Source organism: Nilaparvata lugens, chromosome 8, assembly GCF_014356525.2.
Source record: "Nilaparvata lugens isolate BPH chromosome 8, ASM1435652v1, whole genome shotgun sequence".
Classification (NCBI taxonomy): Eukaryota; Metazoa; Arthropoda; class Insecta; order Hemiptera; family Delphacidae; genus Nilaparvata; species Nilaparvata lugens.
The window spans coordinates 21919516-21934829 of NC_052511.1; the positions used below are offsets into that span (position 1 = coordinate 21919516).

A 15314-nucleotide genomic window follows, 5' to 3' on the forward strand; every position below is an offset into this window, starting at 1 on the left:
AGTGGGGTTTGTTGATTAGAATTTTGCTGGTATGTGATTGTTTTTTGAGATGGAAACCCATTATTGCCTAAAGAAGGAATAACAGAGGTTATGACTTAGAGAGGCAGTAATGAGATAATATTTTTTGTGTTGATTACTTAAGTTGATTGCCATAGATGCAAAATAATGATTAATAATGTTGATTGCCATAGATGCAGATTACTTATGAATATTGTTTGCCTTTGAAGCAAAATATTATTGATGTTTTGAATGGTTTCTTGTTTAATGATTGATAGTAAAGTTTTGTCATGAAATGTAGTTTGTGTTTAGAACATTGAAAAGTCGAAATAAACTATAGTATCCAACAAACGATGTTTAACAATATTAAATAATTTGCTTTTTATACAATTTTTGAACAAAATTAAAACTAAATAATTTTGAAACCCTGAATGATAAATCATAAATGTGAAATGAACTTGCTATAAATGAAATGTTATATTAAATGATAATGAAATGCAGATATATTATGAAATGATTGTGAATAGAATATCAATTGTCTGAAATTATTGAAATATGTATTGAAATTATTTTTTTGTTGTGATGATCTGATGTTTTTTACAATTTTGATAATGATACAGGGTGTTATGAAATTATATTTCTATTTTGAAGAATGGATTAAAATTTGATATTTGAACAGTGAATAGATGAAAATGAATGATTTTTTTTTTAAATTTATCATTGATATGTCCATATTTCACAATTTATGTATTGCTGACTGTATAATAAGATGTTAACAAATTTCAATTTCATATATATTTAAAAATAATTTTCATGTGTATTAGATTGTATTGATAGCCTAATCAAGTTTTTCTTCTTAGTTTATAAGCATTTTAAGACAACAGGTACAGCACAGACATTAACATTGAAATAGTTATCATGTGAATCTCGAAATCAACAACAAGTGAACGCCATGAAGAGTGTTAAGAACATTTGGGTGATTTTCAAACTAGTGTGACATAACTATGCCAATATCTACGCCTAAATCTACGCTGCGGCCTACACCAATAACTACGCCAATGTCAACACCAATGTCAACACCAATATCTGCGCCAATGCTGATGCCAAAATCTGTGCCAATGCTGCACCAATGCCAATGCCAATAGCTATGCCAATGCCTGCGCCTGTGCTGATGCCAACGCCAATATCTACGCCGATGCCTGCGCCGAAGCCAATATCTGCGTCAATGCTGATGCCAAAATCTGTGCCAATGCTGATGCAAACACCAAAATCAACGCTGATGCCTGTGCTGATGCCAATGCCTGCGCCAATGCCAATATCAACGCCGATGCCAAAGCCGACACCAAAGCATACGCCAATAGCAATGCCAATGCTTATTGCTGACTCTGTATCTCAAACTTCAACACTACTGCATTACCTGGAGGTAATTGCCATCCATGTTCACATTCACAACTTTGAATTCAGAAGAACAGTCACAGTATCATGAAAGAATTGATTCAAAAAATCCTCTCCTAAATTATTCCTGTATGCAGAACTCTAAACCTTGAAAGCTGAAAATATCAAAAAACCAAACCTTACCTAAATTAATCCTCACCTAAATTAATCCTGTATGCAGCGTCTATCTCTTTTCCAAAAAACGAATTACATTGTCATTTCAAGCCTGAAATGTACATTGTATAATTACAAATATGATACTAAATTTATGTGACTCTGTATTGAATTTGGAATGCAGCCGTCTATTACAAACATGAAGCAATGCTAACTGAGATGTCACCTGTATCGAGTTTGGAATGCAGCCGTCTACTACAAACATGAAGCAATGCTAACTGAGATGTCACCTGTATCGAGTTTAGTATGCAGCAGTCGACTACAAGTATCAGCCCAACACTACGTGCATCCAGATCAGCCCAACACTTAATGTCATCACTTAGGAGTCACACTTAACTGAAAATCATACTGAGTGCCTTAACGGACTGTTTTCCAAAATGTGCATCAATAAAATCAACCGCGTCAATAGTGAAAGAAATGAACATTTTTTGATTTATTGAAATTTTATGTGAAAATTAAATGTAACAATTCATCAATTCATTTAAACAAAAAAAAAAAAAAAAAAATAATAATAATAATAATTTTTTCATTCAACATACTAAATTTTTTTTATGCAATAAAAATTAAATTTTCTATCTATTAAATTTATGTGCAATTTCAAAAAACTATTCTTTACATATTAAACTTTCTGTTGAGATATTTTTCTTTAAATTATAAAGCTAAATCAAAAGTAATATTGATATTCTATATTTTGAGATATTGTTTGGAAACATATAACAAACGCTATTGATGAATTTTTATAATAATTTTCAATATTATTGGATGACATGTAATGTTTTTCTAGAAAAAATTGTTACTGTTCTCAAATTTAAATTTCAACAATTTTCATTAGGGTCAATGTAAATTTTTTCTTTAAATTTTCAAACAGTAAAATTTTTTTATGTCAAGAGGGGGGTATTTGTAATATTACATTTTTCTTCTCACATTGGAATCGAATCTTCAATTCGAGATCTATGGAACTTTATAGTAAATGTCAGAGTTATCAATAGATGGACAAATTTTTTGACGGAGAATTTATTATCGTAAATGTTTGTTGCATTGTTCCATGGTGTCACCGAGGCAGGGTTAACATATTACTAGATAAATGGTTTATTTAAATCGAGATATATATAAAAATTTAAAATAACATTTTCAAAATAAAGTTTTATTGAGAACAGATGTAGAATGTGAATTCTAAACTTATAAGTTATAATTTTTTGGTGACGTGTCTGTAAAAATCGATACTGAACAAGGCGTTGTCTTCGTGACTTGCAACTTGTGGCTTTTCCTGTTCTTTCTTCTTCTGAAAACATGGCTGGCTGTTGCTTGTGTAATTTTGTGCTCTGAATTATTGTCTGTTTAAGTGAATTTATTAATGTTTTAAATTGAGTTTTATACAAGTTTATTGTGTACTAGTTTGTGATTAAATAGCTGTTTGCATTTTCAAGCCAATAGCCACTGTGTTTCAACTGTAAACTAGATAAGTATTTTAGTTCATAATAACTCTGAAATAATTAGGCTTAAGATATATTTTTCTTTGTGTATTTGTGTAAATTCATCTGAAGATTATAAGTTAATTTGCTCTGAAAACTGGATTTCTCATTCATAGGCAATAGATCCATTCACAGTTTATCAAGAATCTATTTTATTGGAGCCGACAACTATCCTTAGGTTGATAGGTGTTAAATGCTATTCCAACCGTTTAAGGAAAAATTGGTAGCACGGCAATTGTAACAAACCTTTGACACCTTGAAGACCAGGACTACCCTTGGGTCCCATGGGCCCCTCCTCGCCCTTACTGCCAATTAACCCTGGAAAACCTGTTGGTCCTTGTTTGCCTTCTGGGCCCTGCAAAGACATGATACAGTATTTGACAGATGTTTTGGCCTGGATAAATAATATCACAGATTATTGAGATCCATAACTGAGCAATATACAGCAATATCTATTTCATATTTATCTTGTTCAAGGACAAATATAGCTGTTCACCACTGAATGAATTCTATATAGCCTGAGTTACTTTTTGGAATATATTTCTCATAGTAGCATTGTTCTACATTAATTTGCACTTGTTTCTTTAATATTCTATCAGTTTATAAATTTCAAGTTTCAGCATTTAGATGGATAACGTTGTATTTACATGGAAGGATGTGGGATGTGGGAATATTTCCAGGAGTGTTTAATTTATTGCAAAATTGGAATTTATGACTCACAGGAGGTCCTGCAGGACCTGGCAATCCATCTGCACCTCTTAATCCAGGAAGTCCTTGAGCTCCTTCTCTGCCTCGTTCTCCTCTCGACCCACTAGGACCCTGTACAAAACAAGTATTTTTTTAATTTAATAAAATTCTCAAATAAAAAGTTCCAAAAAATATCAAGAAGTAGGCCTACCTAAATTTCATCATAAAATAAGCATACATTAGCTTCCTATATTATTTTATTCAGGGACAATAATTGCTACTTACATGCTTTATGAGCATTGTAGCCGTTCATTTTTCAATAGGATTAATGTAGGCCTATAGTCGACTGTAGTATAAAGAGAAAAACAGCTATTTGATGATGATAGCTGTCGACAGCGGCCGGATAAGAACGGACAGATAAAGTCGCTCCAATCTTCCCTTTCACTTAGTCGTTCTAAAGGACGGTTCAGAATGATTTCAAATTTGAAAAATATCTGCCATGCGATTATTGGTTATTCTTGTATTGGTCAATACGTAGATAAGTACTGGGATATTTTTATAAAGCAGATGAATGATTTGAAATTCAATACTTACACTTACTATAACATATAAATTATGCAACACTGATTAAATATGAAGAATTCATATTAAGTTATAAATAATATTTAATTATAGAAAATCACTAGTACCCTTGTCATATTACTATAAATAACACTAGTTTTAAAGAGATTTTATACAATAAAGCATTCAAGGTGCCCTATTAAAATACTTTATTATGTATAATATATTACATGTTATCCATACGAAATAAAAATTCCCATACGAAATTGATGAATTGTACAAAAATGTAACACACACGATAAAAAAATAATACAACTTAATTCAAACATTATAGAGGTGAAAAGCTGATACAAGTCTATGCAGATGTTGAAAACCGAATCATAAAAATAATACAAAGCCCCACTCAAACAATACTCACGGGAGGCCCAGCTGCTCCAGGCATGCCCGAACTCCCCACATCACCCTTCTCTCCCGCAGGCCCCATGTCCCCCTTCTCACCCACCAAACCGGGCAGCCCTCGGTGCCCCTTCATGCCAGAGTGGCCGGGCAGACCAGGGGGGCCTCGGCTGCCCGGGGGACCCGGGGCACCCACCAGACCCTGTTCACCGTCTTCACCTTGGGCTCCCTGTAACGAACAAAATTAAATTACAACAGAGTTTACAAAGAACAACTGAACAACATTATTAGATAGAATATTGAATAGAAAAAATTGAAAATAGTAGTTTCTTATCACATTGTCATCTCCACTCGCCAACCAATCACTTAATACCAATTGGAATGAGAATCAATTTAATTTATCCACCAATGAATACAATATACAGAATGTAAGAATATTAAAAATAAAATTGAAATAGGTACTACTAAAATTGAACACTACTATAAAGCTACACCACACCACTACAGATGCAATGCGTAGTGAATTGATTTTATCTTTATACCATAAATACTGGAAATATGTAGAATACAAGGTACATTAATACAAGTTGAAATACTGCAATAAATTACTTATGTATAGTTACAAACTTTTGACAAGTTCCTAAATGATGAATAATGAATTCAATACTGAAATTCAAGTAGGTACCCTACATGGAGAAGCTACTAATTTCAAGTTAATTAAATTAACAAAAGATAAGTATAGCGTTTTCTTTTGAAACTCAACACTTATGAAATTTCAGATCTAATTTAGATCTGATTATAGCGTCTAATTAGTGTTGGAAGCTACATAAAGTGTGTGATTTCTAATATTACAGTAATTTAGTTATCCAAAATGATAATTTTGATTGAACTCACGTCCTTTCCTGGTGGTCCTGGCAATCCTCTATCACCAGCTATCCCTTGAGGTCCTGGAGGACCCACTTCTCCAGGCTCACCTCTTGCGCCCTGGAATCCTGGAGTACCTGGAGGTCCTGGTGGCCCTGAATATGTAATAGATGCATTTAAGATATAAATTTCGTTCACCCTATTGTTTACAATATAACACATATTTAACTAATATTCATGTAATATGAAAAATATACAGTACATACACTAAAATATACAGATAAATATACAGTTACAGATCATACCCTATACAGAGTCACGAGAAACATTTACATTTTAAAAATGGAAAAAAACAATATTAATTTTATAAGACAATATCTATTCAACTTGAGTAAAATAGTTTTGAGTATATACCATTCACTTCACGTAGAGAAAATTATGTCAGGAAGGTGACGTCCTTCTTCCCTGAAGCAAATTTCTCATGTATCCAGGAAGCTTTCCTGCACTCGTTGCAGAGTATCCTCAGTGATCAACGCCACCTCAGTAGGTATACGTATCGTCGCTTTCAAGTCTTCTAAAGTCTATATATGATTTAAAGTCGTGTATGAGATAAACTTGCTTTCACAAATGTCCCCACAAATAAAAATCACACATGTTAAGGTCGGGAGATCGAGGAGGGCAGAGCACATTTCCAAAAATCTTGAAATCAGGGAGAGCTTCCTAAACAGAATAGGAAATTTAGAATAGGCCTCAGGGAAGAAGGACGTCACCTTCCTGACATAATTTTATCCACGTGAAGTAAATGGCTTATACTCACAACTATTTTACTCAAATTGAATAAATATCGTCTTGAAAAATGAATATTGTTTTTTATTTTTGAAATGTAAATGTATATCATGGTCACTCTGTATGATAAGTCGAATATGAATTAGTATTGAGACCGTTAGCTGGCAGGATGTAAGAATTAGAAGAATGAAGAATAGTAAGGCTGGAAAATATAACCCACATCAGAGCTATTCAGATGAATGAAATGTATACAGGTGCGTGCATGCGTGCGTGCATGCGTGCGTGTCAGGCGATTCTACTATATATGACATATTTGAACAATAATCTACTGTTTTAACATCTTTATCATTAAAAATGAGAAGGTCATGTCTTGTGCATGCTGGATCAAGACAGCATTCGTGGTTATCTGATTTCTTATCACCACAGTCGCAGTGCGGGCCAAAAATCTGCCTCCAGGTTGTAATAGAGGTGGATGAACAAGAAGAAATAACATTTGAATAGAAACTGATTTGTTAATGTGAGGAAGCACATCAAGGCTATCTAGAAGAATAATGTTTTTCTTTACATTTTTGAATGAAACACACATCAGAACTATTGAGATGATTGAAATGTTTACCTGGTGCGCCTGTGGGGCCAACAGGACCCGGTTGCACTTGCATCTGCATGTATTGCTGGTAGGACTCGGGAGGGTAGCCTTCCCCACCTGTCGGGCCTTTCTCGTTCCCACCATTCGACAGTGCAAGCTGATTGTAATACGCCGATAGCTGCAGTAACACAAAACACGTTCCAAAAATAATTAATCATAATTATCAATAAAGAAAAATTAAAAATATAAATTTGTAGAATTGACACATGGGTAATCTAACCAGAGACAAATAACAAATGGACTGGTACAATGTGGTCGAATTAAAGAAAGAAAAATACAAGTAGAAAGAACCACAATATAATAATAAAATCAGATAGAAGCAGAAGGAGCTATATGGGATTCAAAAATAGGGTCTAATACGAGAATAATAATAATTTGTGAGAAATCAAAACATATAATATAGACCATACTAATAAATTCGATCAATTCATCATGCTTCTTGTGTAGAAGTCAACAAAATAATATCAAGAATATAAATAGTAGAGGCTATCTATCTATTAATATATTGATAAAATCTTCAATATCAAATAAGGTTCATGGAAGGATGCTGTCTAGAGGATATTTATTGTGATTTTCAGGAGTTTTTTTTTGTATAATATTGCAGTACGCTGATGAAAATAGAACTTGAGTTTTCTTATGTAAATTACGGTATATTAACATACATCAGGAGACATAGCTGGAGGCGCAGGGTTTGCTGGCATACTAGGAATCCTATGTAATGCTGTTCTTTCTGCCTCATTTTCAGTTTGGACAACCTGTAATGTTACCATACAATTAATAAATTATTAATTGAAATGAAACGATAGGACTACATATTATAAAATGTGAAACGTGAAAATATTATGTTTAGCAAGGATATAATTTTTATTGTTGTGCTTAGAAAGAGTACCGTATGATTCAGATACATTTTGGATCAAAACACCATTTTATACAGGGGAATTGGTACTCATGATCAATAGGATTGATTGATTGATTGATATGATCAATAGGATGAGCTATTTAATAGAATTTAGGCTTCAGTTTCATGATTTTCAATACATTTTCAAAATGTTTAGAAGCAAGTTCAACGGAACACTTAAACTTAGATATTAGTCTCTTACAATTCGTTACAAGATGTGAGAAAAAAATCAAAAATGTCAAACGGAATCATATTGGACTGCAAGATGGCCGAAAGAAGCCAATTGATTGAGTCATAAAAAAGCAAACTTACTTGTCTTTGCGGTGCTGTGATATTGATTGGAGATCCTTTGGGGAATTCTGTAACACATAGATCAACATTTTAAGAAGTATATAGCCTATATGGTACTGATTATTCTTCAAAATTATAAAAACATACCTATTTAAAAAATTATACAAAATTCTATATTATCCTATAATATTAAGCGAGCAATTTCTGTATTTATATATATGGTTATTTATGTTTAACGGATCTCGAAAACGGCTCTAACGATTTTCACGAAATTTGGAACATAGTAGGTTTATGATATAAACATTCGATTGCACTAGGTCTCATCCTTGGGAAAACTCGCTGAACGACATTAAAAGGATAATTCAACCTTGGCTGAAACAGCTGTGTATAGTAAAAAAGTGAGTGAGCGAGTGAGTATGTGAAAAATCAAAATATCGCATCCCCGAAATTCATAAGATGACATATAGCCAGCTGTGAAATATGAACACGATAATTTTATAGAATTGTGTTCTGTTTATCAATAAATAAAAATAACGAGCGAAACTCGGTGCCCCGATATTAATATATTATATAAGCATAATACAAGAGAAATAATACGTTCATTATTCATTTTTCCATCAGTTGAGTTGCCTTCTAGCCTACCATTGAATATGAGAAGTTAAAACAGGCTTACGTCCAAATCTGATTCTCTTCCAATTTATGGGAATAATAGATAGTAGCCTATCGTAATCACAATGCAGAATGTAGGGTAATACGATTAACATACGACAACTGCAAATAACGAGATGGGTCTATGCTGAATAAGTTATAGCTAATATCAACTATTCTTTTAAGTTTGAACAAAAATTTACTATTTCATAATCAAATTTAAAATATTGGAGGTGAAGAAATTTACCAGACCATTGTATATGATGCAAGCTAACTAATTTAAACTCATTGAACAAAAATGTGAATTCAATAATCGAATTCAAAATTTGAAAATAAATTCAACTCACCATTATTACCAGTACAATTTTCCATCTGCTTGCATCCAACTGTTCTGAAGAAGCAGTTACATAAAATACATGGCTCAGGAATCCATTGCTCTCCATCTTTGTAAGTCCTGCCTTCGAATTCACACAACATACCAGAATCTGAAATATTTAAATGAAAACATTGAAATGAAGACAATGAGAAAAAATATTTCAACTTCTAGACAAAATTGGAATATAAAAATTAAAATATTTATTCACTTTCAAGAATATTCCAAGATTTGAAGAACAAGACTTGAATAGAGGTAATGTTAACAATGTAGGTGTTAGGGACGTGTTTTCATGCTATCAATTACATGGAAAACTGTATAATTTGTAAATTCTGTATTCCATAAAACAATAATTGATTCAATGTTCACATCTTGATGAAAATTGGAATAGAAATTTTTATTTTACCTGGCCCTGATGATGCATCATGACTTGAGAAGGATGACCCTGGAGCACTGCTTAAAATATCTGGAAAAGAAGTCAGCAGGTGTTTTTAAAATGAATAAGATTGAATGATACAGTGCTTTAGGATACGTTTTGGGATGGAAAGCAATATCATTTCAAATAATGAATATGGATTGAATTGATTAGCATAGTAAGCAATAAACAACAATAAAATTGGCCATGGATCAATTGCTGCAATTACAGAGAGATCACAAGTATTCCAATGTAAGATAATATAATATTACTACTATAATACTATTAGATAAGATAATATACTATTTTTATCGAAATTGTTATTGAAACAGTTTTTGGTTTATCCTGTTGATTCTCTTCCAATCATTAATTTGATATTGTGAATGTAATAAATAAATAATACCAATCCAAATGGATGCAGTACCTAATTCAAATAAATAAAAAACCTTTACTAGAGTCGCTGTAAGAATCGACACGAATTCCAGGATTATGAGCTGCTGATAATAAAAATCTGGTGTGGCGCACTCACACAACTTTCCTTGCCGTTATGAAAATTTATCACCTGACGCTAGTGTACACGCGCATCTCAAGTCTACTATTCAAAGATCCAAGCCAGCTGGTGACAGGACAATAACGCTGGAGACACACGAAGTCTGCTATCTCTTCATAGTGAATGATTTAATAGAATCAACAGTTGCCAACAGTTTGCAATTGAAATAATAACATTTTCTCGAATATCGAGCTTATTTTAAATTTTAGGTGAAAATGTTATTGAACATAAATTGTAGAGATTTTCATGCTCAATCTTTTCCACTTCGAATTTTTTGTTTAAATTGTATCTGAAGCCTGATAATTGGGAATCTAAAATCAAACTTTGCATAGATGGGGCGGAGCTCCTGGAATTTTCACAGATATGTGACTTGTGACAGTTGATAGAGCTTATCAATGACTATTTTAGGTATAAATTTGATCAAAATTGTTGGAGCCGTTTTCAAGAAAATCGCGAAAAACCCTGTTTTTGACAACATTTTCGCCATTTTAGCCGCCATCTTGAATTGCATTAGATCGAAATTGTTCGTGTCGGATCCTTATATTGTAAGGACCTTAAGTTCCAAATTTCAAGTCATTCCGTTGATTGGGAGATGAGATATCGTGTACACAGACGCACATACACTCATACACACACACACACACACACACACACACACACACACACACACACACACACACACACACACACATACAGACCAATACCCAAAAACCACTTTTTTGGACTCAGGGGACCTTGAAACGTATAGAAATATAGAAATTGGGGTACCTTAATTTTTTTCGGAAAGCAATACTTTCCTTACCTATGGTAATAGGGTAAGGAAAGTAAAAGCGCATATGTACCACTTCTTATGCCACCGTATCATACTGGTAATATGGAAATTTTCAATACTCAATCATAATATTAGATAAAAATTCCTAAAACACTTTACCTGATTCCGACTTCCCTTGATTGAAGAAGTCCTTTTCTTGATCTTGATTGAAGTTTTTGTTATCAATAGATTTTTGCAAGTTGTGATACAGAGTAGCCGATGAAGATGCATTTACTACTATTGGAACTGATTTTCCGTTTGTTGTTTCTGAAATTAAAATAGGAGAGACGATATGTGAAGAATTCATGCAATACTGAGACGATATTCAATTCTCTACATATTACTTATTCATAGGGTAAAGACAACCATCGACTGATACATTGTAAATTAAAAATAATGCAAGAAGAAAGTTACCAAAGTATATTTGATGAAAGATTAGAAACTGATTGAAACAAGAAGTTTCAACTTGAAAAATCAAATCAACATCACTAGCCTACTGTTCTTCATACGGTCGTCAGTATTGGTTTAATGGGAATGTTACATAAATTATCAATGCTGACAATTCCACGTGAATCTCACTATCCGACTCCATTTCACACAATATTACACAAACGAGAAAAAATGAGAGACTGTTCCTTGATAAACATTGAAAAACTATGATTTATTTTTTGTAAACTTTTCGGAACTTTAAAAGTTTGAAGGACGCTTTTAATGAAGTCAAAGACTCATTTCTGTCAAAATTGGATTATGTCGGTTGAAATTCTTATATAGCTTATTAAATTTAATGTTTATGGGATTCTGTAAATTGGATTAAATTCTAGTACGGTACCGAAGTGAATCAACTACTTTATTTCTTCCTATTCATACTAGAGTGAAAATTCTATTATTACCTTCTATTTTTTTCATGTATGTATAAAATAGCATTAGTCTACCGGTTAGTAGCATTATTCAGTACCGTATCATCAGCAACCAGAATACAGAATTTAATTTTTTTCATTAATTCAAATATGTGGCCAAAATTTAATATTCGAAATTATATACAAAATAGTATTTCATAATATAATTTCGACGTATAAATTAATTACCGTACCTATTAAAAAATTAATAAAATGAAAAATTGTTTAGTCTAGTAGAGAGATGTGAGAATTTTATCACCTCAATATTAATTATATTTTATTCCTTGATCGATCAATCTTTTAGTGCTCTTATCAACCTTTAGGAATAATAATTTCACACTACTTCCTTCCGATTGATCTATTTCGAGTGAAATTACTGGATGCCAATATTATTTTTTTGGCCAAACATAAACATTAGATCAAATTAAAAACCATTACTTTTGCCTAGTATTTCTTCCCTGAATAAATATTTTGTTTGCCTTGATCAATAAAATCTATTGATTATTAAATGTATTATTGATATTTTGCTTAATTCTAAAATCATTGTAGAACTCACTCACCATTCTTCTTGTCGAAATAATCCGTATCATCGTAATTACTGTAATCACCATAGTCTTCAAAACTCGAATCACTTTGGTCTTTCTGTAATTTTTCAACAATTTTCTTACTATTCGGCGACCTACTGACTGAGGGGCAAATTGACAGAAGCAGCAAAACTGACAATAGCAATAGTAAACGCATTGTCCAGGAGTCAGCCAGTCCTAAGACTGCAGTCCGAAAAGAAATTCAGCTCGCTGAAAATATTCTAGAGATGAATATTAGGATTGAAATGAGTGGGTGGGGATAAAGGACAGAGACAAGCTGTCTAGCAATAAATGTTCTAATGGATTTTCTGCATGCGCTTTAATTGGCGACTGGTTTATGAATCATAGTTCTTCATGAGATAATCATGATACGATATGAGAGGAAGTGAGGATATCATGATGGATGGAAGGATTGTGGATTATAGGATGGGAGCTAGCAAGTAGGCCTACAACTGTTCAGAATAAACCGTAATTTTTGCAAGTTTCAACAATCGAAATATTGTAATGAAAATCTCAACAATCCCAAATAATGAGAATAATTATTATATCTATTATTGATTTTCTGCTAAAAATAATTACTATAGGTCGGATAAAAATAATCCAGAAACTAACAGAAAGGAGACGCCCTCCCCATTATTTTGATGTGAAATTGTTACTATCACGACACTCCATGATTCTGAGAGTAGTGATATCCAAATGAAAAACATATTTTTGCGATGTTTTCAATTTTATAAAAAGATTGAATTTCCTTTCAATCCTTCAAACCTGAAACTTTTCTATTGGAATATCGGGGATGATATATTCTACAAACTATTCTGGGTAGAGATTTGAGAAAGTTGCAGTTTTTCGCAATTGGGCAACGCTGTAATTCTTCGGATGGAGGGCCAAGTTTCAACTTATTTTATACAGACAATAGTTAAATGATAAATCTTTTGGCGCCCCCCTAGTGCACCCTTTGCACCCCCTTAGATCCGGCCCTGTTTGCAATAATAAGAATATTGTAGTGACAATCTCACAAATCTCAAATAGTGAGAAAATTATACCTATTATTGAATTCAAGTTATATGAGTATATTACGGTATAAGTTATAATAATTTGAAGAAAAATCGTTAGCTGTGTTAACCGGCACAATTTTAAAAGAATAACAAAACTGACTGACACTGTATTCATGATTGGTACTATTTAATTTTTGAATGTTTTTATATATCTAAAAAATGTAACCAATAATAAATAACCGAGTCATTGGACTAATATTAGCAAGACTTACCAGTTACCACACATACTTATCATGAACGACACTTACTAAAACTAGAACGGCTCAATGTTATAATTTATAGATCAGTTTAAATGATTTTTTCTTATCAAATTAGACAACAAGGGTTGGTCTATGCTCCACAACTATAATAAACACGTCATAGACATCCGTTAACTTTACGTCATGGTTAAGACGTGTATCATAAATGTGTCAAATTTAATTATAAATTATTGTGTGTTAATGATGTGATTATTCTAGTATTTGTGGGGCCTGATGTCATAATTAGGTACCTACGGTATTGGCTATAGTCGCACAAAAACTCTAATTGAATTTAATCTTCATAAAATGACGTCATCGTCATCAAATTCGTTTGTTGGATCCATTGAAGATTGAATGACATCATTTTACAGCGGTCGAATGTTATGAGAGTTTTGTGCAACAAGACTACCGTAATGAATCTATCATCTATCTTTAGTAGACATTGATTCAGAAATAATTCCTGGTGATTAGAAATCTACCTAGATCCGTTCATCTCTCATCATTATATTCCCTATAACTCATAAAGAAACCTAGGGATTATGGCTGATATAGGCATCATCTTCAACAAAAACGACGCATCAATAATAACAACAACTTCAAAGTTGTTTATTAGAGATAGCTCCTGAATCGATAGAATATTATTAAAAAATCTACTGAGCATCATCAGAGACTACTAAATTTCAAAACCTTCTATTATTGGCAATTTTAATCTTGAATCAATATTTGTGATTAATAATTTATCAAATATTAAATCTTGACTGACATTCACTAAACCGTCTTTCAATGATTTATAAAACAAATATCAGTTCATATAGCTCACTTTTTGCATGTATGTCTATTAAATTTAAACGCGGTAAAATGGCATCATCTGAGTGTTTCCGATTCATTTATTGGTTCTCCTCATTAATATTATATGCTTCCAATCCTGTTTGATGAAATGATTTTACGACGATTAAATTCAATAGACTTACGTGCAACTGAGAGTCAGATTTTAATATAGGTACCACTACCGGTATAACAATATACCACTCTATCTATAACTTATTATTGATGATGGATGAAACGTTGACCAACGTTTACACAGCCATTACAGTAGTCACAGAATTGAATGGAGCCAATACCAGTCCTACCCTACTGTGAATCATGTTCATCCTGCGAGGTTATTCACATCCACAAACTATTTCAATTCAATGAGATGTAATTGAATCACTCACCTAATTGTCATTTCAGAACGGATCTTGTGAGCAAATGTCAATCATACTGCATCCATTCAACTTCCTTGCACAATCAACTTTGATCTTAGTTCTTCCTTTAACTTTAATCTCACTTCACTTTTCAGATCCTACATCTGTCTTTGTTCTCTTTTAAACTTTCATATTAACTCTCTCACTTCAGTTCTCTTTCCAACAATATTTCAATCGTTTTTCTCTTTTCAACATTCTTATCAAGTCTAACACTTTCATCTCTCTTCAGTTTAGTGGCAGCAATACACTTATCTTTATCTTGCGATTTCAGTAATCAAATGCATTCATGTTCA

General features: G+C 32.6%; 1 protein-coding gene across 2 annotated transcripts in view; it reads right to left on the reverse strand.

Moving 5' to 3' along the window:
- The window catches only part of LOC111058859 (collagen alpha-1(I) chain-like), a 44924-nt gene extending 29617 nt beyond the window's left edge, over positions 1-15307 (reverse strand). The window contains exons 1-12 of one of the 2 annotated variants that reach the window (XM_039434252.1): positions 14992-15307; positions 12460-12693; positions 11124-11270; positions 9634-9693; positions 9202-9339; positions 8228-8274; positions 7680-7772; positions 6988-7135; positions 5616-5740; positions 4744-4950; positions 3798-3896; positions 3324-3432 (exon numbers count right to left, since the gene is read on the reverse strand). In XM_039434252.1, coding sequence (XP_039290186.1) covers positions 3324-3432; positions 3798-3896; positions 4744-4950; positions 5616-5740; positions 6988-7135; positions 7680-7772; positions 8228-8274; positions 9202-9339; positions 9634-9693; positions 11124-11270; positions 12460-12640 — 1354 coding nt within the window. In that variant the 5' untranslated portion in view covers positions 12641-12693; positions 14992-15307. Of the gene's footprint in view, positions 1-3323; positions 3433-3797; positions 3897-4743; positions 4951-5615; positions 5741-6987; positions 7136-7679; positions 7773-8227; positions 8275-9201; positions 9340-9633; positions 9694-11123; positions 11271-12459; positions 13062-14991 lie in introns of those variants that run through there. The other variant, XM_039434251.1, reaches the window with a different exon arrangement.
- Positions 15308-15314: the final 7 nt, after the last annotated feature.